General features: G+C 36.4%; 1 protein-coding gene across 1 annotated transcript in view; it reads right to left on the minus strand.

Annotated features, from left to right (window-relative positions):
- DUSP4 (dual specificity phosphatase 4) overlaps positions 1 to 8,833 on the minus strand; it is a 16,602-nt gene extending 7,769 nt beyond the window's left edge. The window contains exons 1-2 of the mRNA XM_072405244.1: positions 8,230 to 8,833; positions 280 to 416 (exon numbers count right to left, since the gene is read on the minus strand). Of these exons, the coding sequence (XP_072261345.1) occupies positions 280 to 416; positions 8,230 to 8,680 (588 nt within the window). The 5' untranslated portion in view covers positions 8,681 to 8,833. The remainder of the gene's footprint in view (positions 1 to 279; positions 417 to 8,229) is intronic.
- Positions 8,834 to 25,184: the final 16,351 nt, after the last annotated feature.

Consider the following 25,184-nt stretch of genomic DNA (forward strand, 5'->3'; position numbering starts at 1 on the left):
GGGCGGGCACAAGTGCCGCACGCTGGATCTCAGGGGAAATCAAATGAATTTTTTTTTTCTTGTTTTCCCGTGCGGAAAACCTGGTGCGTCTTATAGTCCGGAGCGTCTAATGGTCCGAAAAATACGGTAATTCTTATCCTTTCAGCCCTTCTTCTAGATAGCATAAAAGCATATTTTATCCTTGGCACAAGGTGGTTTAGAAAACATACACAAACTCATCATCTGCTCCCCCAAAGATTTTTTTTGATCAAACCAAATATATTATATATGGTCCATTACCTGATCATGATGTGGTGTTGTACAGGAGCTGCAGCCTGTCTCAGCAGGCTCTAGGCTGGTAGGCAAGGAAATACTGTTTATAGATTTTGTCTTTGCACAGAATTCTGGGTACTCCGAGTAAAATCTTTCGTAGCCCCCTGTAGCGTAAAAAAGAAAGAAAAATTATTGTAAAAATCCTTTGCAGCTACAAACTCAAGTGTAATCCACCAGGTCAAAAAGAACATTGTGCATACAAAAATAGATTACACTGAACACAAAATATTCAAGAATGTAGTAAGGACTCGTATATGCAGTAAAGGAATACCTATGCATCCTGTGTGCTGTGTGAGGGGAGGCTAATAATTTGAATAGCCTGGTTTACACATCACAGGAGTCCACAAATTTAAACTTACAACATTTTTGGGAACACAATAAAACACATTTCACTACATGGCCATAGAGTGTGCTAAAGAATGTGTGTTGGAGTGATGAATAGCATCAAATAACAAGATATGTGCACACCATATTGCATGTGTTACCATGTAACGAACATACATGGATGAGCCTTTATAGGCCTCCACATAATATGTAACCTTTTTGTCAGTTTCAAACTGCACACTGAGACATGGAAATTCACATTATGTATAAAAAACCATTCACCAATGTGGTGAAAATATTGGTCACTGCTTTGTTCCCAGTCCTCATGGTGCTTTACCAAGACAGTGGCTTAAGCTAGTCACAGTAAGTGATGTTTATGATCGATCAATTAGACTAAAATGAAGAATCCCCAAAAAATGTATGATCATATTTGCAGTTGGTATTTGGGAAGAATGTGGATCAAAATGACATTTTTTGTTAAAATGAATATTGTAATTAGATAAAATGGTAAAACAATCGCAATGCAGATAGGTGGATGGTAGATCAATTACTTGCCAATGATTGCAAAGGTCAATTTAAATTAACTCTATATGCTATTGTAGTATAATTATATAACACCACTGAGAGAAAAAGTGCAAAGCCTAGCATTTTCAAGTACTTAGAATAGCATGGCAGTCAGTAATTTTAGTAGATGTCAGCAGTGGTGTCCACCATACCACCTGGTCCAGGTCTCTTTTATTTGCTCCCTTTTCCCCTAACCAAAACATTTTTTTGTTTGTTTTTAAGACAGGTAGGGCTTTTTCTTTTAGCATTTGGAGAAGAAAAAAACACTAACATCTCAACACTAAAACTAAACTTCTTTCTTAACAAAGGAGAAAAAAAAACAATAGGATAAATATTATCAAACAAATGTGTTAAGTGAATCACTAAGGAAATGATCCTACTAGTTTCTGTTCTCTTTAAGATGATAAGGTACTGAAATCACTAAATTTATTCAGTTAATACTTGTAACTTTTTAGAAATAACAGGGCATATTTTTTCTCAAATTAATCAATCTAGGTAAGAAAAATGTGCAAAATACATAAGCAATGCAACAGACTTCATATAAAAGATGTCAGGCACTATGAGAAGGCTTCAAAAAGAAAAGCATGATTTCTTCTTTAGCAGCCACAGGAAATTGCTACAAAATACTCCACACAATTCTGGAATTGTACTTTGTAATACAGATGCAGTGCTGCTCTGTGTTATGGTGTCATGCTGCAGAGAAAATGGAGGGGAGTACTCATCACATGATCAGAAACAAGTCATGAGACCGCTTTCCTCCAGCCACACAAATAAGTAGAATGAAAGCTTGCTTTACAGTCCCACAAACATTTATATTTCAGGGTTTTATTATTAAGGGACTATGTACGACTAGGGACACATGTAAGACTAGGTTATAAATTATTCTAAGATAGTATAATAATGCAAGATGTGCAATATGATATACACAGGACAGTATCTCTATTTACAAGGCACTCTTTGTTTAGCTGATACATAAAGCTATTCCCTGCTATTTGTAACTTTTATTTATAAAAGCGCCAACATATAATGCAGTGCTGTACAATAACTAGACAAAGCTCTGACCACTCAGTCATCGAATCTATTCTCCTTTGTTTCTGCTTGAGATGTGCTGCCACAATATGAACCCAGGAGAAACACACTTCACATTTGTGAATGGAGCCATGAGGAAAATCTGAGTGGGAGGCAGGATTAACACCTCAGCTACAACTGGAAACACAAGCTCAGGAAGGAAGCTGAGCAGCTGCCCTGCTTTAATTTCCCTAGGGTTGCTCAGAAATTTCTGAATGGACCCACGTTGCAACAGCATCCAAGGACTTCCTGTGTCCATTAATTATCGTCAGTCTGAAGAGCGGAGCCATGCTGACTATATGATCTGTATCACTGGAATGATTCATATTTTCATGCACCGCTTTGCCACCACTATGAATTAATATACCAATCACATAGGCCGGTTTCTATGGCAGCATATCTCATGTATCACAATGCACCCTCCATGAAAAATGAATATAGGAAGAAAACATGGCATTTGTCTCCAACATGTCAAATACTTTTACAAATGTATGTTTTTGTTACTCGGGCATTGTATTATATTAAGATCATTGAAATTACAAAAAAAATATCTGAATAGCAATGCTAAAATCCATAACTATGAGCAGCAAAAAGCAAGGCCAGCCAGAGCAAGTTTGCTTGGTAGGGATACTTGGTCAGATATTTAAAACGAGACACACAAAAAATTAATGCTCCAAGGTTGTTTTACAATTAGTCCTGCATACTGGCTACTTGCTACTAGGTTAGGCATGTATTGAAAGAAGGCAGTAATTGTATAGGTGTCCATTTTTAATTAGCTGACCTGGCAACTCATTTTATTTAAAGACCGTGTATGTGACCGTCCCTGGCTATCTTCAGTACAAATAAATGTGCCAACAACCATATGATAAAATATGGACTGTAACATTCTGCTGTAAATAAACACTCATTTATTTCCTTGTGAAGATACCTTATTAAATCCTGTGTCACTGTCTGTATCTGTCTGTCATTTGCAACCCCTATTTAATGTACAGAGCTGCATAATACATTGGCGCTATATAAATCCTGTTTATTAGTAATAATAATAAATACTATCATGCTATATAAATACTGTTATTAATAATAATAAAACCAATGCAGATGGTAAAAGATGCCATTTGATTTATATAAAAAGCTTTTTATCATTTTCGAATATAGTGCCCATATTATCCCCCTCTGCCACTGAATTTTATCCTACAGATGCGTCTATTTGAAAGCAGTAAATAAGACACTCTAAAAAAATCAATTACGGCAATTGAAACACATGGGCCTAGAGGATTCTCCAGTAGGAAAAGTTTCAGTGAATTTCAGATTCACTGCTTTATAAAGAGAATGTGTTCAATGGAAAATAATTCAGAACATAACCTCAAACTTAAATTATACATGTTTTATGTATTATTCTCAGATATATAATACTGAAGAACAGAAATCAAAAGAATGGCATATAAAAAAGGCCAACTTTTGTGTTTCTTGTGTTTCTGGGAAGATTGACTGCATGCTGGCTTGTTATTTCCCTCAGAGACTCGAGTAGCTGGAATTCTAGTTCTGCCCTACGGTCATTCAACGTAGATTACGGAGGAAATCTGGTGGTGGAATACTATTGCTGGGGACAGTTTTAGATCAAAAAGTATTGGAGCAAAAGCTGAATGAAAAAAAAAAATGCATAGGTTACATCTGTTTTTTGTTTTGTTTTTTTATATATATGGAACTTCTGTAGTTTTAATGCTTTCATACAATAAAAAGGTAAAGCCTGATTGTTTGCTACACTCTATGTTTGAACTTTTTTTTTTTTTTTTTTGGAGTTCACTAATCAGCTTCACCCAATGGCTTCCAAAAAAAACATACCACTCAGGGAGAGTGTTTTGTTTATTGGAACCATGGGACTGTTATTCTCTATTTTTGTTGTATTGATAGCTTTTTATTAGGATTCTTATAGTGTGGGGGGCTGGATTAGAGCTTGGTCTGTGTCAAGATGGCTGCCAGTGCCCACAGTGCACTACAGGGTGACTGCACAAAAGCCTCTGTAATCCAGCAGCAGTGCAGACTATACAGCTGGACCATGGTTTTAGCCCTAAATTTATCATGCACCTGCTGAAATATATATATATATATATATATATATATATCCTTATCCACAACATTAATGGTTAATGTGAGAACTGGTACGCTGATTAACATACATGAACACTTTGGTCAGTGTTTTTGGTTTTTGTGTTACATGCATTATCCAAAAACATGCAGGTCAGTTTTTTTAGTGTAACTGCATTGTATTACCCATTAATGGTATTGGCAGTGCATGACAATTCATATAACATGAATTGGATTGCCTTTCCAGTGAACAATAACCATCCAATCTCATAACAATATCAACTTTACCCAACGTTTCATTGGCTGGCACAACACAACAAAGTAATGCAGAAAAACAGAACTCCCTGAAAACAGTGTGAACTCATCCTTGCAGGCCCCTAATTTAATCAGGTGTCTTCCAATGTTTAAAAGCAATAAAATATATATGGTATATCATTTATCCCAGCAGTCGTGCTGCAGGGCTAATTAGGATGCCGTCACACGCAGCCACTAAGAAAGGTCTACAAATCTAGGAATAAAAGAGCATCATAAAAGCCATGCTAACAAAAGTTACGAAAATAACTGAAAACCTATAATAGCTCCTGCTTTTAACAGACGGTATTTAAATCCTAGGGAGGGTGGGTCTGACCAGGTCTGTTAGATTACAGAGTGCATAGAGAAGCATGGTCAAGCTCTGGTGCCCTCTGTACCATGCAGTCATATTTGGACACAATGTGCAGCTGCTAAAACAGAAATTTTGGGGTAGGACTATGAAAATAAAGTTTGTTTAGTACAAAGTCTATCTGACAAAATTCATATATCTGCAACATCAATCTGATTTAAAAAAATATATATATATATATAAGTATAAGCATCACTTTATATTTACCACCTATCATAATTTCATCAAGAATACCAATTAAAAACTTCTAGACATTCTCTTTGTAAAATATGCCATGGCAGAACATATCACAAACCTGAATGTATTATACCGGAAAAAATCTATACAGTTAACATGCTGTGTGTCAGTAAACAGAATGGAAACTTTCCAATAAAAGTCATCGATATTCCTTCCTGCCCAGATGGTAGTAAGTTCATACATATGTAAATAAGTGAATATTTGACTCACTGTACACAACATATGCAGTAATTGTACTATGGTCAGTTATCTCCTGTGCCTGGTCACACATTTATATAAGGCTGTTTCTAGGCAATAGATCCGCTTTCAAAAAGGATAATCTAAATAATGCAATAAATATGGTAAGAAGGGGAAAGATTTAAAAGAAAGTGGAAGTCTATAGGTTTACAAAAGGAAATGAGACATTACAGCTACAAACGTGATGACTAATGTAGTAAAAAATGTCTGCTTTGAAACAAAAACCTTCGTATGCTCATGTCTATTAACAGGATATAAAATATAATATTATACATCAGTATATACAGGAGACATAATCTGACAATCACAGGGGCAGCACAAAATAATAACAAAATCTGAAGCAAAGTGCAGTTACTCATATCAATCAAAAGCATTTATTCTTAGATTCATTATAATATTATTGGTAATAGGAACGGTTCTATGAATAATGTCACTTTACCATTCTCACTATTTGGGTAAGCTTAGAAAATACTGGCACATATAGATATCTAATGAATCCAAAGCTTAACCAAGATCCAACCTCTAAATTCTGCATTTTCTTTGTTCGAACACCGTATTCTAACACAAATATAAAAGAAAAAAAAAGTTAGCCATGTCAGATATTATTCCTCTGCGGTCCTTTAATATTTAAACACAACTGACCTTAATATATACCACAGTTGTGGATATTGAAATTTCATTGATTAGGAAAAGCTATCAATTCTGGTGTTTTTTCATTGGATAATAACAGGGTGGGATGAGGAAGGGGGGCTGAGGGCTGTTAGCACACTAGCAGACAACAAAGGCAGAGAAATGATAAGAATGTATGCCAAATATTCAGCTGTAAAAATACCCTAATAAAGTCAGCAAGGACAGAACTGATAAAGTGAACATAATCCAACTAAAAAAGGTCAGTCTTGTAATCAATGGGCTCTTTCTGTGTAGAAAATCATGAATGGGTAGAGGTGGATAACACTGAGAAATCATGAATGGACGGGCTTGCTTTCAGACTGCAATGAATTAAATATAAACACGGTTCCATCAATCATGTATAAATAGAAATTCACGTACTCATATTTCACAGGAGGGCTGCAATTATCACAATTATCATTTTATTCAGAAACTAGATTTGGTAAATATCTGTCTGAAAACATGGCAATGGAAAATTTAAAGATGTAAAAGGCTATCTGAGCACAGGTAATGCTTATATCACCTAAATATACAACCGTAGTGAAAACGATCATAATGAGGAAGTATTGTATGGTACATTGTATATTCTATTGATAAGCAGAAATAGAATCCAGTGACTTAGAAACATATGGCATTTTCCCACCTGGGGATTACGGTATATACGGGGTGGGTGACAGCTTAGTCAACCATTGTCAGCTATAAATATCTTGTATTAACAATGACTTCTAAACACACATGATTGGGTTTCAAAGTTGGCGTTTGTCAGAATTTAGACCGTTAAATGTCATGTTCTAATCTTTATACCGGAAGGAAAAAAATATTCACATGACTTCTCATTTTAAATATAGCAAATACTTTTATGTTATTTTTGAAGAAATGGAAAAAAAATGTGTGACTGCATATACTGATACTTATAATATTTGTGTTATTACTTGACAGCGCATTCCAAAACTGAAAATGCCAGCAAGCTCAAGATTCTAAGCAATATTATTATCTTGTTTACATTTAATTACTTTTTAATTCTGCACACGTGAAAGAAAAATATACCAAAGCAGGGTTTATACAAAAATATCCTGCAAAGGATCATCAATAATATTTAAAACCTAGAAAGTGAACTAAGTTTTTGTTTACTGTAGTGAAATCAGTAAAACAAATAGGTGTTTGTTATGGGAAACCCCATCATACATGTCTTTATACTCAACATAGCCAATGTTTACAAGACCCATTAATACAGATCCAAATATCTTTCAAATACAATGATAGCCAAGTGCCAGCCGTGAGCGATCTCTAGTATAACAATGTATGTGTGGCCTACCATCTTACAATAAAGCAGGTATACATCCAGGAGAACTTATTACATAAACCATCAGATCATTCTGCAACTGAACTCACAGGTCATATATTAGGTATATAAATGTATGGTGTATAATGCAAATGGGTGAGATTTTTAAAACTAGGATGGTGGGTTGACAGGTCTGCAACTCACCTTATGACAACCTGTCACAATGGCCAATCAGCATCCGAATATACTAAAAACAAGGCACAACACTTCCAGAACAGATGGAGACTACTGTACACGTCTGCACATTTAGTACCAATAAATATATAGAAATGTACAGAAATAGATATTTTGCTGGTTCCAATTCTGTAGTAACACAAACCACAATGCTAGACTTCTTGGGCAAAATCATGGCTACCAACAAACTGAATTGTCATTTTGTGGTCCCCAGGCAGAGTACATTTACAGGTGTGCATAAATACATCCCGATGTCTTTATTTTTACATGAATTGAATACCATATGGGGTCTGAAGATGACACCGCCATCATGACCACATTTATGTATATATAGGAGGATATTTGCCATAATGGCCACATAGATGTAGATGGGGTCTAAAGATGACATAGCTAGGGATGGTCATCAGTGCCATGTATACAGGGCGTGCAGATGGCATCCCTGCCACCTTGCTCCATATGGGATCAGCAGATGGCAGACATTGCCCTCCCTGGCACATTTATGAATGAAGCTATAGCATGATGGCAGTGTAAGCTCTGTAACAGTGCTGTGCGCTACCTTTGAGCAGACAGATGTCAGTGCTGTCGGTGTCCTTGCGCAGAGCCTGCACCACCAGGGACACCGTGCTGTCCTCCCGCAGGCACTCGGCTCTGGGGCTCCTCTCATCATACACAATGATGGCCGAATAGAGACCTGATCGCAGCCGGGTCAGCACCTCCTCCTCCTCCTTACTGCCCGCAGGTAGGATCTGCTCCAGACTCACGGAGCCCTTGGCCCTTCTCCGGACTATTGTGTTGCAGCGCACATTGACCGATCCCTGGATGAAGCCGGCACTGTGCGCCAGGAACGGTCTGCAGTCCAGAAGAAGACAAGTGCCCCCCACCCCCACACTGCCGCCACTACTGCTGCCGTGCTGCTTGCTGTCACTCCTGATGGCTGTGCCGTCTCTTTTCAGCAGCCTTTTCAGTACGCTGCAATCCATTTCCCTCAGCTCATCCATGATCAGCATAATACTGTGCGAGGCAGCGCCGATAGAACGATACCTCGGTGTGTAACTACCGGAGAGCACAGCGCTCACTACAGCGCCCCTATCACTGACGTGTTGTCTGCAGCCAGCCCCGAGCACTCAGACCAATGTGCTGCACGTTGCCTTAGTCTCCGCCCCTTGCTTGTGACGGGATGAGGCAATGCGGCATCCCCGGCCACCCCACAGACGTGCAGGGACCTCTCTGCTCCATGGAACCATTGGCGGCCATTGTATATAATGACTATTGGCTGCTCTGCTGGCTGTAAACGTTTTGCAAAAGCTTTATTTATTATAAACAATGGACATTTTTTGTTGTCTAGGACAGCGGCCGCCAACCCTTTCGGACCTCACGGACCACTAAATTCATAATTTTAAATCCTGTGGACCCATTGATATGAAATTTTTTACAAAGAATAATTCATTTGTAAAATAATGATCTGACATGGTGCCTGACAAGGACTGGGGAGGCTCTGATTTACTGATCAGCTCACGGTTAAGTGAAGTATTATAGCAGAACCCCGGTTATCCGGAACTCAGATAACCGGAAAATTCAGATAACCGGCACCCAACAGCTCCGCTTTCTTGATTGTTCCCGCAGCCCTTCTCTATCTAACAACACATAGCACAGCTCCACTATGGCTGTGGGAGCAATCAGGAGAGCAGGGCAAAGCTCCACTGATCACTCTGCTCTGTGATTGGCTGAGAAAAGGGAAACCCTGCTGATGGCTCCAGCATCATCAGGGTTTCCCTCTTCTCAGCCATTCAGCACTAGAGGGGAATGGGGACAGGTCTCCCTATTCAAGTCTAGTGCTGAAGTTGAGTAACCCCAGTTAACCAGAAACTACACTTATCAGGAATCAGCATTTCCCATGGGAGCCGGATAACCGAGGTTCTACTGTACTATAGTTACCATTATTAGTAGTTGCATTATCTTTGGTATTACTAAAGAAATGCAAAATATTTGTTCGTTTTTTTCGCTCATTTTGGGTTTATTTCATTTAATTCTATGACAAAACAAGAAATCATAGCTATCAAACTATTTGATGTCATTAAATATAACATGTAAAGAAAATACACAGTTAAGGTCATACTTACCTAAAACAGCATCTGAGAAATAAACAAATAAAATAAAACAATCTGATGAGAATCGGTATTCGCAGTCAGGTGACTGATGTAATGGTGGAAACAGTACTGAAGCATATAGCTCGACAGCGGTTGCCTCATACAACTGGCTGGAAGTAAACAGTATATACCATGGTTGTGAGGAAATATATATCTATATACACATACACGCATATTATTATTATTATTATTAAACAGGATTTATATAGCGCCAACATATTACGCAGCGCTGAACATTAAATAGGGATTGCAAATGACAGACTAATACAGACAGTGATACAGGAGGAGAGGACCCTGCCCCAAAGAGCTTACAATCTAGTAGGTGGGGGAATATATAAATATATATATATATATATATACACACATACATATAAATGATATATAAACCCACACACACACATATACAAATATATATATACTGTATATATAAACACACACACATATAAATATATAAACACACACACACATATATATGATATATAAACACACACACAGTGTAAATATTGCAGGCCTATATAGCACATACACGTCTATAAGCATGCCGGGGATGCTGTGTGTGTGTAAGAGGGAGCTGAGAGAATGAATAGAAAGAATGGGGGAGGGGAGAGCGGTGTCGCCTTCACCCCGGCCACATCCTGTTACAGTGTTTTGTATATGGTTGTGTGCTTTGTGACAGCGGCGGTCAATAGGCCATTGTTGTGAGACAGGTGTGTGTCGGACACAGGTGTGTGTGGTTCAGTGTGCTGCGGTATTTATCACAGGCGTATTTATCTCTTTGTGCTCCGTACTCTTTCTTTGTCCTGCCGCCTATTCATTCAGCGTACGTCCTCTTTGTCCCTCCCCCCCCACAATGGCCCGTGTAGCTTCAGCCGTTTTTTACTGAATGAAGGAGATGTGACGTCACAGGCAGAACTCCCATTCATGAGAGCGTACGAGGGGGCGTGGCTTTGTGTGAATGGAGGAGAAGGCTCTGCAGTAGCAGCTTCCTGCTGTCACACGTATACTCCATCTCCCATTCATAGAAGAGGAAACAAAGACACCGGAGGAGAGGACACACAGGGTTATTGTCAGTGCTCCGAGTCATGCTATCACATTCCTACTTCTGTCACTGCAAATACACCATCAGATGAATCCAGCCCCCTTAATGAACACTATACATGATAATATTGTATTCTGCAAATCCTATGGGGTTCATACATGCATGATAGTATTTATTATTATTACTTATAAATAATATGTATATAGCGCCAACATATTACGCAGCGCTGTACATTAAATAGGGGTTGCAAATGACAGATAGATGTGGACAGTGACACAGGAGATTTGGCTATAACTGTTCTTACCTGTCTGATCACTGCCCAGCTGTCAATTTATGGGAAAGCCAACCATCCCAGCTTCCCTTGCACATGCTTGGAATCAATGAACTCCTGCAAGCCTGAGCCTAAGTATGTCATCCTGGCTTGGTCTATCAGGATGGATGAAGATCGTCTCGAGGAAATAAAAAAGAAAGGACATGGCGGCACCTTGTGATGAAAAGGATACAGGTGAGTATTGTGGATTTAGTTCCGCTTTAACCTTCACCTCTACTTCATTCTTAAGCACTACTTATTGGTGAGCAGCCTTTTTCCTAAGAATGGACACTTCTTTCTGACTTTCACACTTTTATTTATTTTTATGAAACAGCTTTACTCTGAGAGACCTTTGGAAGATGTCATGAGTACAGATTTCTGATAGCAATAAAGTGTGGCCACTTCTGGAAGATAGGTTGTAGAGCTACACCATGAAGATTGCTAGGGCTAAAGTTATTGTTCTAGTGCACTCAAGGTGGGAGGAGTAACTTTTCATATTTATTGGATTTCCGCAAGGGTCACACGTTAAGTGCTGAAAATAACATTTTTTAAAAAGTGCTATATAACCTAAAACATGTCAAAAGTTGCTACAGACCAGGAGTTTCCTTTTATATTTTTTGCCAGAGTGCAATAAGCCAGGCCAGGGCTTGGTTCACAACAGAGCCTGTGATGAAAGAGTAGAAAACGTATCTTTATAAGGTACTAAAACTATTCTAAAAAAAATCTTCGTTAATGTTGATTAGAGGCTGCATCATATCATAGATCTACTTTATTACACAGAATTCTTTGTAAAATTTATAGCCAAATATCTCATAATGACAGGAAACAGAGGACAGTAAAAAGAGGAAACCGTTTCTATAATTTGCATATTTTATTCTTATCTTTCTGCGTTCAGTGTAAATTATGACACAGTCATTTAAATTAGTTTGCATGCTATTTTAATGAAGAAAAAAAACATGCTAGTGATTGTCCAGAAATAGATCCTATATATAGATTATAATCATTATGTGCCTCATCTTATACAACATACTGCATGCAAAATGAAACATACTATGGTGTATGCTATATTAGATTTATGTTTATAATTTCCTTATTTGTCTGGCTTCCAGACACAATCACCAGGCACTAATTAGGGGAAACGGTAAGGTAACTTTAGCAGGTGGACACTTACTCTGACAAAATAATACAAAACTCAATATATACAATACTGCTCAGCCTAGTCATGTGAATTAATAGGTATGATAATTTCTCAGTAGAATAAATGACAAGTGTAGACCCAGTTATAATGTCCATAGCAACTTGGATGCATAGCTGAAGACATTTCAAACAGCTTGACAACACAAGGCAGAAAACAAGATTGATGGGCATAATATCTAACAAATCATTAGCTCTAAAAAGCACTTTATAGTAATAAGTCTGCCTAGATAATAGAAAAAAGGCCACAGAAGGATACAGACATACAGGAAAGCTCAAAGGGAGATGAAGTAGAACAGGCTGCAGGATGAAAATCAGATACATGACAGGAAGTTTAGTTTATCAGAGAAAAACATGTTAAGAAAGATAAACTGACACGTTTATTGCAACGTCAAAGCTTTCAAACAAAGTGGGACAAAGAAACCTTCTAAAATGCACCTCGTTAACCTTGTCCCTATTTAAATAGAAGAGGAAAAAAAAGGAACAGCGATCTTTGCAACTTCATCTGGCCAAAGCTGCAGACACATAACAAAAATTTGTAATATAGACAGACTCCTATATTACATTCTATAACAAAGCTTACATTAAAAAATCAAAAGTACAGCTTGTAATCAATATAGAAAATAAAGAATAAAGTACCTACCTGCTACCTTTATATGAGACTAAAACCAGGTCACTAGTTGGGACAATCTTTATTGGAAGACACAAAATTGATTACTGTACAATCCTCACTTTTCAACTATAAAGTCTGGAAGATAGTTTAAATCTGTCATCAAATAAACAATAATTATGGGGGTTCAAACTGAAAATATAGGATAAGAAGATAATTTGACATTTAGGTCAACAGAGAGAGATTCTACTAACTCTAAAAAAAGTCATAGTTTTCAGTATTGAATGTTAAGCATGGCCTGATTTAATAAAGCTCTCCAGGAGGAAGAGGATAGATTATCATGGGTGAACCTTAGTGATCCAGAAAACCTAGGAAGGATTTCTTAAAAATCATTTTCTGAGTTAGTTGTTTAAATGTTTTCAATCCTTGACCAGATCCTTTGCAGGGTTCAGAAGAACATCCAGATTCACTCATAGTTTATCTATCTTATCAGTCTTTTAGAGCTTTAACTAACCTTGTCCTGGTCATTTTAATAGGAACCAAAGAGATAGCATATCAAATATATTCAGCTTTTCTCAATGAGAAAAGCTACATCTATAACAACAGAAATTAAAAACACAACACAGTGATTTACAAAATAGGTTTATGTTGTTTGCCTAGCAAAGTGAATTATCACTCTTAAAGAGATATATAACTTTTCATAGTCATTGTTCTACTGGCTTTAGCCATCCACTTATGTGCAAGGGAAAATCTTGTTTTTCAAATTTCCTTGCCCACAACAGGGAGTTCTTTGTAGTATGAATATTCATTACATTCACTTAGCTAAATAAATTACTCTTTATAGAGTGGTAAAAAAGTACAACAAAAAGGAATTTGACCACAGTCCTTGAATAGATACTATATTTAGGGAGACCTTGGTTTAGGTCACAAATAGAGCACTATTGTGTTAAATGGAGCTAGTTTTAATTTTATTATTGAAATAAATACATCCTAAAAATTGTTGACTCATGGCAGAGGGCAAAAGTATAAAACTGACATAGAAATCCCATTCAAAATGAAATACTGCTTTAAACACAAAGGAAACACTGCAATGAATTTAGAATAATACATTATACATTTTTAATAAACATCCTGCATTAAAAAAAGTAATCATTAAATATTGAACAGTTTTTAATTTGGAATACCTGGTACACAGTGCTCATACAAATGTAAGTCTTTATTTTAAAAGAGTTTTGTATATTTTACTATTTTACTATCTGTCAGCTTTGGTTTTATGTTTGACATCTGTAAATCAGTTACCAGTGGGCAGGTTAATCATACTTTTTTTTTTTGCGTGTGCTGATGGGACAAACAAATCTGGTCCCTGGGAAGTTCTATAAACAGTTGTATACTGTACCATCATGTGAAATAGTAAGTGCATCCCACATTAGATCTTGAGTGAAAACACATTGAAAATTATCCCTAAAAAACAACAATGGATGCAATGGTGTACTGTGGAATAAATAAGTGCATCCCTGACTCTAACTTTAGTAGCTGAATTCTCCATCTTAGGCAAGGATGATTTCTTTCAGGCATTTTAAATAGCATAGCTGCCCACAAGTCTCTGACCAGCCCTCCACGCAGACATTCGTAAGTTGCAAGATGTTGGTATTTTCATGAAATTACAATGGGATTCAAAAGGATATTTAAATAAGCTGTTCTTTATCCTTCCATTTCTTCGTTTTGAACTATTCCTCTGTATTGTGCTGAGGGCCTTTATTGGGCTGAAAGATTCTTTTATCATAGTTGACATGATGGCTGCATGGTGGCCATGCGCTAAAGCAACAAAGTAATTCTAGACCATATCAGCCTTTTTGAGGCTGGCTGTCGATGCCTCTTTCTTTCCACTATACACCGACGATTAAACATTACTATGTAACTACCTATTGGTGGAAAGAATTCATGACAAATTGTGCCCTCTAAGATTTCTCATCCTGGGACCATTTGAACCTATTATGCAATTGTACTTCTAAGAACATATCATATGAACGCTCTTCTTGATACATCAGGGAAGTTTCTTGTGAGCTGTTAAAAAGAACTGCAACCACATCTATATATAAACTTAATCTAACGTATTCAAATATTCTTACAGTCACAGCCAACTTTAAAATCTCAAACATAATTTAGCATTCGACATATTAATCCTGGTATTTCCAATGTTCCTTTTTAGGATCAAATTACCTTAATGTGAACTTCAGTCTGAAAATCCCCTGAAGAAGCCTTTTCAGGATGAAACACGTCGGGTACCGAGACAAAACTGGGAAAAACTTCAGGTGTGATTTTACTAACACGAGTCAAATACAAAACAACTAGCTCAAAAACATTATGTCTAGTTGAGGAAACTGTACTGTGCTTCTTTATTTACCTGAGTTGTCATATTTTGTGAAATTAAAATATCCTTGTTTTTACAATAGTTTTGCCTAAAAAAGCCTATCTTTTCTCTCCTTTTCTTCCTTTCCTTCTTTTTGCACCAAACATGCTTAATGTTACTGTGGTCAAGCATATTTATCTATGATTCATCAGTCCATGGTACATTGTTCCAACAGACCTGGTCTCTGCCTATGTGTTGAATGGCAAACTGTAGTCTTGCTCTAATATTCTTAGACAGAAAGAGCTATTTCCTGGCAAACCTCCAATGCAATCTAAATTTGTGCAGTCTTATTGTATTATGCATTGTAGATGCATACATTTTAACTTCATCTTTTGCAAGAGTGATCTGATAACCCCATAGTGTAATAATTAGCATCAAACAGTCAGGCTGAATTTGCTGAGCCTGTCCTGGACAAACTATGGTTAAATCTGATTTATGTAAATACCATGATAAAGAAATTAGTAGAACATCAAGACATCTACACCAATTCTACACCAAAATATTTTATTTACTGTTAATTTAATAAATTAAAAAGCCATTTGTCATTTTGATAAAATGTCTTATGGAACCTAGTTTGCTTAAAAAAGGAAGGGGGCAAAAAGTGTGAAGCGTGAAGCTGTCCCCATCTGCCTTCTTGTGTGATTGGCTGAACAAATGGCTGTAGCTCCAGTTAATGATGGCTGTAGCTCCAGTTAATCTACATGAATGTAGAGGAATGAGGCTCTCTCCTCCCACAATGGCCCCTGCCATCATTGCTTGTGGTCTGTTTTGTGGTTTACCCAAATGTCTATTTTTAAAATGAACACCACTCTTAAAGCAAAAAAACAATACACATATTTCTTTTATTTTTATTTTTGAGGGCCTTTATTGTTTCTATCCTATTTTTACTTTGCCTAGATAAATAGTCACACAGCATCTTCTTTCTTTCAGGACTGTAAAGTTAAGTAAGAAAACCAATCCAATATATTAAATAAGGATGTATTAGCATGCTAACAGTTTTTTTGAATTAAAAGAAAAATAGTTCATTTGAAAAGAAAAAAAGGTAGCATGAAGAGTCTTCCAGGTAAAAATCCCAGTACAAACAGTGCCAGGGACCTCAAGCTTCCCAATATATTTTTAGGTCCCTGTCCATGGACAATCATTTTAAACAAATTAGAACCTGGACTGAATTTGTAACTATAAACAATATATAATTGTAAGAATATATAAATGAATAATATATACACAAATTTAATTGCAGTTACAAAGGTTTAAAAAAACAATGAATTCACATAAAATAAAAGAAAATAATATTTTACCATGTAGAAAACAATATTTAATTAAGTATAACCTGATCAGTTATAATGTCTTGCTAAATCAACAGTAACGCAGTAGCAAACAATTGTATCTTGTTTGTTTTGCAGTATTTGTGTGGAGTGCATCGGTTCTTTATTAGCTCAAGTTTAAATCCCACTTACATAATAGAATGTGCTATTGGCAGCTGGCAAGCACCCAGCACACACATTCTATAAATCATTTCAAGGTCAGATGCAGGGGAGTATTTTCATGTTGACATTATGCGCTTGTGGGTTTTACTTCCTTCACTTGCTGTGGGATATTTTTCCATCTGTTGGTGAGAAGGATACATTTTATCTGCAGGAGAGAAGCAAATTTTTCATGCCCACATTCATATTTACTAGCACGTCTATTGCTATGATGAATAGCAGAGTGTAACGTTACATGTTTACACTCCATACCAGTGTCAACACAGGTCCCAATGGTTTTCCAATCTATTCACCTAGATCAGTGGGGTCCAACCTTTTTTCATCTTGGGGCCGCTGTTGACATTGGGATAAAACTTGCGGGCCACAATGCAAATAAACATTAAAGATGTATGTTTAAAACTAGAATAGTTTTAATTTAAAATGAAATTAAATTGAAATGTTTCTAGTTATCGTAACATACATGCACCAAATAAAAGAGATGACAAATCAAGAATCTCTGCAACGGATACTTCTTGGATCATCTTCAGGGCCCTACATGTCGCAATTTCTGAGAAAGTAGGGTTCACAGAAGGTATGTGGCCAGCTAAATGTGACAGAGTAGCACAGTATGATAGGTATAGTTTTTCTGTGATGTAATTATGCTGCAGCAATACAATTTTTGGGGGAGGTAGCCACAAGAGCCCCCCACTTATCCTACAATTTAATATACCTACAGCTCCTCTTTCAGGAGAATATTTACATATATTCTTAGTTTACTCATTTTAGCCAGGAAGAAAAATTTTCAATGTTTTTGTCCAGATTTGCATTTGTGTGAACAGTGCAGATCCAAATGTTTATATGGGCAATGACAGTGGCATGTGTATTTGAGGTCTTGATACTTTTACAATGGCCTGATTTACAATGGCCTTATGACCTGCTTGGAGAATCACACACATCATATCATAAATCATAAATAAAAATAAATGGTGCAGTCCTAGTTTGACATGCAAATTAAATATTCAAGTATCATATACATTTATATAAAGAAGTAAAATGCACACACACCTACCTAACAACATGCCGTGTTCACTGAGCAATAGCAGATAGCATACTGTAGATTTGGGTACCGGTATTTTGTTATTGGAATCTCTATTTAGTGTATAAAATCCTGTAAGGATGGTGGTTGAAGTTCTGGGCACACACAGAAAGATTTGCAAATGTGCACTACAATATCCCACTTTGTGTCATTCACTAAGGTTACTTTATTTGGTTCACTGAGGTTACCTTTTTGTATTTGGGTTTGTTATCTTACAGTTTTCCTTAATGATAGCTATATGCAATTGATACAGTTATATTCTAATCACTAAACCCTACTCTTTATTAAGTTCTTTCTCTCAAGAACCCTTTCACACTCAAACCCTCTGTTGCAGCAGCTGCATATACACCAGCAATTTTTATTTTGTATTGACCCAGTGTCACCAACATACAGCTTGACCCCACACCTCAATAGGCCAGATTTTTCATCTATTTCAAGCAACAAATATGGACATTTGTGAGGGCATTTTTATTTAACATATATTATTAATATTTTTTTCATTTTGGTTGATTCCTATACTTAAAAGATGCTGCATCTTCTGCCTTTTGGTTATTGTAATGTGGGTAATTTACGCCTCCCTGACTGACCTGGTTTACAGCCCATGTTTCAGGATACCTAAATAAAAGTTATCTTTTTTCCTGTATTCGTTTATGCAATTGATGCACCTGCTGTTGGGGTTACAACCTTTTTTCTTCTGCACAATAACTTTCCAACGTTTTACTATTTATAGCTTTTGTCTTTTCTATAAATAAAAGTTACACCCTTTATACATCTGGAAGATTTTCTTTTTGTTTGACCTAAAAAAAATAAAAAAAAAAAAAGACTGAATACTTTCCCCCCCTGTCACATGTGCTACTGGATCCCCCAAACGTCCCCCTCTTTGACCAGCCAACCCAGCAATCTAGTGTTCCTTTTTGTCATGCTCAAACACTCTCTATATTCTCAGATATCTGGGTCATCTGTACCATGTAGCACACAAGGCTGACTCTACAGTTTAATCTTGTCCAGATGCCCAGTCTGCAAGAACATAGTATGGTCCACGGGAGGGGCAAAGCCTGTCTTAGAGCAAAGTCTGTCTTAGAGCAAAGCATCATAATAAAGACTTGCATGATGATTAGCAAGATGCCAGTGTATTTTGGAATGATGGATTCAATTAAGTGTTGTAAACAAACCCTGCAGTTCTAGTATGCTATATAGTTAATCACTACAAATTGGTAGAGAAACTCATTAGTAAAAAAGAATAATTAAATAAAAATAGATAACAATGTCATATCCATGGTTTCATGAGAGCAAAGGCAGCACAGCCTTGGAGGTAAGTGTCTTGTGGGCTTTAGATGGGGTGAGCGTGAATTTAGTTATCTAACATTGTAAAACAGACATAGTAATTTAGACATAGGAAGAAGGTTGTAATACATTTAAAATGGAGGATATATGGAAATAAAACCCCTGGAATGATCACCATAGGCCACATAAGACCACAGTGACCAGACACAAAATGGAGGCACAATAGAGGGTTTTAGGGCATCTGTAACACCTTTCACAACATTCACGTTTATTTGGTTTTCTGTACATACGGGACTAACCAGGCTATACTTTGGTAAATAACTGTAACCCTAAAAACCTTAAAAAAAACGGGAAGTTGCTTGATCCGGCAATTCAAACTAAATACATTGCCATATCTTGTAGTTGGGATTATAAGTAGCCTTTCTTTCTGTCTTGGTTATGACACAGCATAAGATCTTAGGATGTGTGTTGCACTTAATATCCCCTTAATTCACATTAGTAGATCCCAGTTGCATCCAAAGTTCAGAGATTGTGGCCATCTATTGCATCTATAGGGACCAACCACCCACTAGTTATTCAAATGTGATAATTCCAAATAATATAGACCTTGTGTTAGTATAAGGCAGGCCTGTCCTAATATAAGGAAATAAGGAGAGAAAATATTGTCTGAATCGTGTGATTCTAACATAAGGGCCAAAAAGAAGTTGTTTGTATCACTATCAATCAATTTCTAGCAAACTATGAACAACATTGCATAAATAATACATTTGTCCCACAGCCTGGATTTGATGTTGTTGGAAGGATACACAGGATATAAAGGCGTTTTGGAATTGTGGTACCTAATGTCATCAAGCTGATGGGCTTTACATACTGCATCTCCACAGCGTTTAAACTTAAAGTATACCTAACAGCAAAATATTGTGGGTTGTTTGAAAATAAGGAGGTACTGGTCTAAAGGTTAGTTAGTGAACCATGAGAAATAAGGAGAATTAAACCTCTGGGAACAGATCACATAGTAGCCATTCAGTATGGCCTAACAGCCTATTGCCCTCTGCTCTTTCAGACAATTCAAGAGGAAAGTTATTATGTTTATTTTTATTTTTGGCATTATCAACATCATAGCTCATTCTTTTAGACATTTTATTTGTGACTGTAATGTTTATATTGAATTCATGTAGACATGGACAATCACTGGTGATTTGACGGGCTCTGTTCAGTAGCAGAGATACTGTTCTACCCAAGCCTTTTTGATCAGCCAGACATCTGTGCAATGGTAATTTTCCATGGTTGTGGTCCGATATGGCTTCCATAATGGCCACAGCTACCAAGGATGAGCACTGGATCATTCTGTGCCCTGGTTAATTCTGGGCTGACTTAAAAATGTTGACACCACTGTTATGATTGTTATAATACTCTCTAAGTTGCTTAAGATCTCTAAATGACATACCATATGGATTTATGTATGCATTGGATGCACCAGAAGAATTGCCTTTCAGCTATGTGTGCTAGGGAAAAGACTAAAAAACATTATTCCTGACTATACAAAGCAGCAGTGATAGTGTAGTTGATGTTTGACCAATGTCTTCATCCAAAACCTTAAAGTGATTTCTGCAACTGGGGCTCTAGTGCTCCTGTGGTTTGGTAGTGTTACTCTTGTCCTTCTTTTCTTTACCCAAAAGCTGGAAGTGCCCAAGTCACTGCTGCATTTCAGCAACCATTAGTGATTACTGAGATCAAAGCTTGGAGGCATATACAGACAGAGGAGTGCAGGGTCCAGATGATGCTATATAGGGAATGGATTGCTGGTTTTGTTTTACAAAATAGTGGCCTAAACTCAATGCCTGGAAATTAAATGCAGAACAGCTAAAGTCAACTCACAGTGGTCCAATGTTTTGGGAACTAATAAAGATTTCTAGGTAGGTGTTCATGATGGTGAATGAAATGATTGTCAAACCACAACTATGGGGAAAAGAGGTGTCCACACACACTGCATGTGCAAAGTAGCCAGCTGCAGTGTATGGTCAACATAAAAAAAAGTTTCAGATGCCCTGGTCATCAAAGAAAAAAAATTCAAAATGAGAAGACATTCAGAGGGCCGTTTTGCTTAGATGGCTAGGATACAGTAATACAGGATATTGTAATTTTTCTCAATGGAGCACTACTCTTTCCAGACGCTAATTTCACAGGCATAGCCACACTATGTCCAGACAAGTTTTCTAAGTGTCATACTTGCAAATATCACCGCTAAAATAAATCACAGTAATCTTGCTGACAATGTCTGTGCAATCAATATATAGATATAAATGCCAAAAAATAGGTTATAATTCTGAATGTAAAAGCAGGTAAGCAATCCGAAAAGAAAGAAGCATAACAAAAATTAACAGACCTTGCACAGCAACCATGATGCATTTCTAGAAGAATTTAATTACAATTAATATAATGTAATGTGCTCTGCTAATGTTGCAGAAAGCAGGTCTGTGATTGTCTGAATAAGCTCCTAACAATCAGCCTACCTCCTTATAATTAAGTTAGAGGCACAGGATATTATCCATATGTTTATTCAACTGGCAAACTTTGGCTAGCCTCTATCTGTAATTAATGGAGTTCATTAAAAACTCACTTCCTGTTTTGTGTATATGGAAAGGCTGAAGGAGGCAGACAGCAGAATGATCAAATAAATTATGCTGTGTAGCCAGGTCTAAATGTGCACTAATTTATTTAATGCCTTTTAGCAGGTGTCTTGTCTGAGAGATCATGGTAACATCTGCTTTTCTGGCCTTATCCAACAAAAATGTTACACATATGTGTAACTTCATACACCATTTTCATTTTCCCATGATTATATTTATCTATTAGTCTGTGTAATCTACAAGGCAACACCATACAAAGATATTGTAAGATGAAATACTTTTGATGGTTCAGGACTTATTTAAAAAGCAGTAATATGATGACATTGCAACCACACAGCACATTTGATAAGAAACTAAACTGTAACAAAGCAAAACCTGAGCTGGGAGAACAACTCAGTATGTGATTGTCCACGTTGTATCTCCCTCACAGCAGAATTAAGAGGGCTGCCATTACCATCCTATGCTTTTGTGAATGCTAGTTGACTGACTGTCTTGTGGATGCTTTGGCTTTAATGCTTTCTCAGTCACTGAGAAAAGGTATACAAATCAGAAATTTTGACACATTTATTACATGCTCACACCAAGTTTGTGACTCAAATGTACTGGAGTCAGACATAGAAAAGCAACTCTAAAATGCTAAAAAAAAAAAAACTTAAATGTCAAATGTCTTACATTTGTTATTTGCTAATTTAAATAATTTTTAATGCATTTATTGCCAGTAGCAAATTATGCTTTTCTATATTGGCCATATATCGCAGAAAAAGACTTCTGCGCTCTGTGTAAAAGCATTGACCTATCTATGCTGTAGGTGAGTTTCTGGTCCCTTTAATATTGCTGATTGCAGAGCTGTTCTTGTGAATAACAGAGAACATTTCAAACCACCACAGATAGACTGCCGCTCTAACACATAGGACAGCAGTCTTTATTTCCAGACCACTTAGTAGAAAAGATGACTTTCTACTAGCACTTGGGGTCGGTTGAAAAAAAAATACCAAAAATATTATAATTATATTATAATAAGACATTTAAAAGTTAAATTTTAACTGTTCCCCTAATTTATGTACACACTATACTAGAAAATTGTATTATTTATACATTTAACAGGTAAACATATCCAGCAGAACATGATTTCTGTTTTGGCCTCTTTAAATTTGCCTAAAAATGTACTAAAATATTTTTTTCAAATATACTTTCATTTATTGAATCAGCAGTAACATTTCAACTGTCAAATTGAAGGTAATAAATTATATATTATTATTACCAGTGTCCTTGCCAGTGCAGACATTATTGTAGTTTAAGAATCTGAGGTTCTTCTGTAATTCTGTAATGAATTTAGCAGTATGCACACCAATATGTAATTCCACTCATAACAATGTATCACCTTAATCATACTCTTCCTGACAAGATTACCTTTCACACTTTAGATCACCTCTTACACAGAGATATATACCATCTCTGTTTATCCTGTCTATAAAAAAAGATATAGTCAAAACACCCAATAAATAGCATTTGTTGTAAAAGAAGTAATATCTTGCATCGGAAATCAACAATTTGTAATATATTTCAAAGAAAAAGAGTAAGAGTAAGAAAAGTAAATCATGGGACATGTTTCTGTAGTAGAGTGTTATACAGTAGATATATAGTATGCGCTAGTAGTAGCAGAACAGCAGACATACTAGAGCAAATGAGAAAATGGGTCTGATTTATTAACACTGTCTAAGGCTTGGGAGTATACACTTTCATCAATGAAGCTGGGTGATACAGCAAACCTGGAATAGATTTCCTAAAAGACATTTGCTTTTTGATAATGAATGTTTTCATTTCTGGACGAGATCCATTCCAGGTTTGCTGGATCACCCAGCTCCACTGATGAAAATATATTCTCTCCAGCCTTAGACAGTGTTAATAAATTGGAGAGCTTGCAAGTACAACTAGAAAGAACTACTGAGTAAATCCTGTTTCTCATGTAGCTTGGAGAAACATTTATTAACTCATTGGTAAAGACATTAGTTGTGTAAGTGTAGTAGCAGCAATGAAAGTTTATAACAAATCTTAAATTTTTAATGATACTTGTACCCCTAGATATTGTTTTGTGGAGACATAGGGGATATGAGATAAACAGGGTGACAATGGAGTGTCTATGCCAACTAGTTTTAGGCTACAAAACAGTTACAAAACTTTGTAAAATAATGTTTATTGAAGGCCAATTATTTGTGCATTTGATGTACAAATCCTACTGTGAACAAAAAACAAAAAAACAAACAGTTTTTAAAGTATCATTGTCTTGTCTAAGTAATATATGTCTGATATTGTCAGTTAGGAGGGCCACCAGCTTGCATATTTGCATAGATGACATGAATTTTGGGGTCTATAAAAGTTTTCAACCAAAATTCACCCAGCTTTTACCCAGATTTTAAAGTTTTCACATTGGATTCAGTTAGATGTAGAAATGTATGAATCATTAGGAAAAGTTGATTCAACATTTTCTAAATTATTTCAATGTAAAAGATGTGTAGAATTCTGGTAGGGTGATTCTTGTGCAAAAACAATTATAAATTGACATCTTTGAGTCACTAACACAAATCAGGATAAAAGACATCTGCTAAAGAACCAGCATTTGTTGCCTATGTATGTGTGAGAAGTGTGAAAAGTGATCCCAATAATTTAATTTCTAATTTAAGCAAAAAAAAAAAAAATAGGTTGTAGTTTATCCTTCATTTGTTTGTTTTGCACACCAAATGACTACTTCTAAAACCAATTGTACATACCGGTATTTGCAAACATGCACTTCTAATTGTACATAACTTGTATACAATACCTTAAAACATTATCTTGTCTTGCCTTTTTAGTTTTACAACCTGAGACCTAGGATTCAAATTCTACCTATATATTTAAAAAAAGACAAATTACATCATAATAACTGATTGTGTGTTTGTGACTATAACTGAAGATAATGCTCTGAATGCTTCTTTAGATGTAATATTTTTTAAAAAAGAGTCATAAGTCTACAAGACAGTCCCATGTAGAAACTCACTGGAAGCAGATTGCTGTGTACGTTTCTTGGGGGATACTGATAAGCAGCTTCAGTAACAGTACTAAGGCTCGTGTTGAATGTAAGTTTGCAATATTGCAGTGGCTGCTTGAGTTATTTTAGAATCAAGGATGATTCCGTCCATGGGCTGAGTAGGCCTTAATTTAAAGACCATAATTAGACCTCTAGTAAACTGACATGGAGAAAATGGATCTTTGGTGATCTTGAGAAACAAGAGGTCCCTTGTTTCAAAGTAAGGAAGCTATACTTTGAATGTATTCCATCTAATCCAAGTAG

Source organism: Pyxicephalus adspersus, chromosome 3 (assembly GCF_032062135.1).
Source record: "Pyxicephalus adspersus chromosome 3, UCB_Pads_2.0, whole genome shotgun sequence".
In the NCBI taxonomy this organism is placed as follows: Eukaryota; Metazoa; Chordata; class Amphibia; order Anura; family Pyxicephalidae; genus Pyxicephalus; species Pyxicephalus adspersus.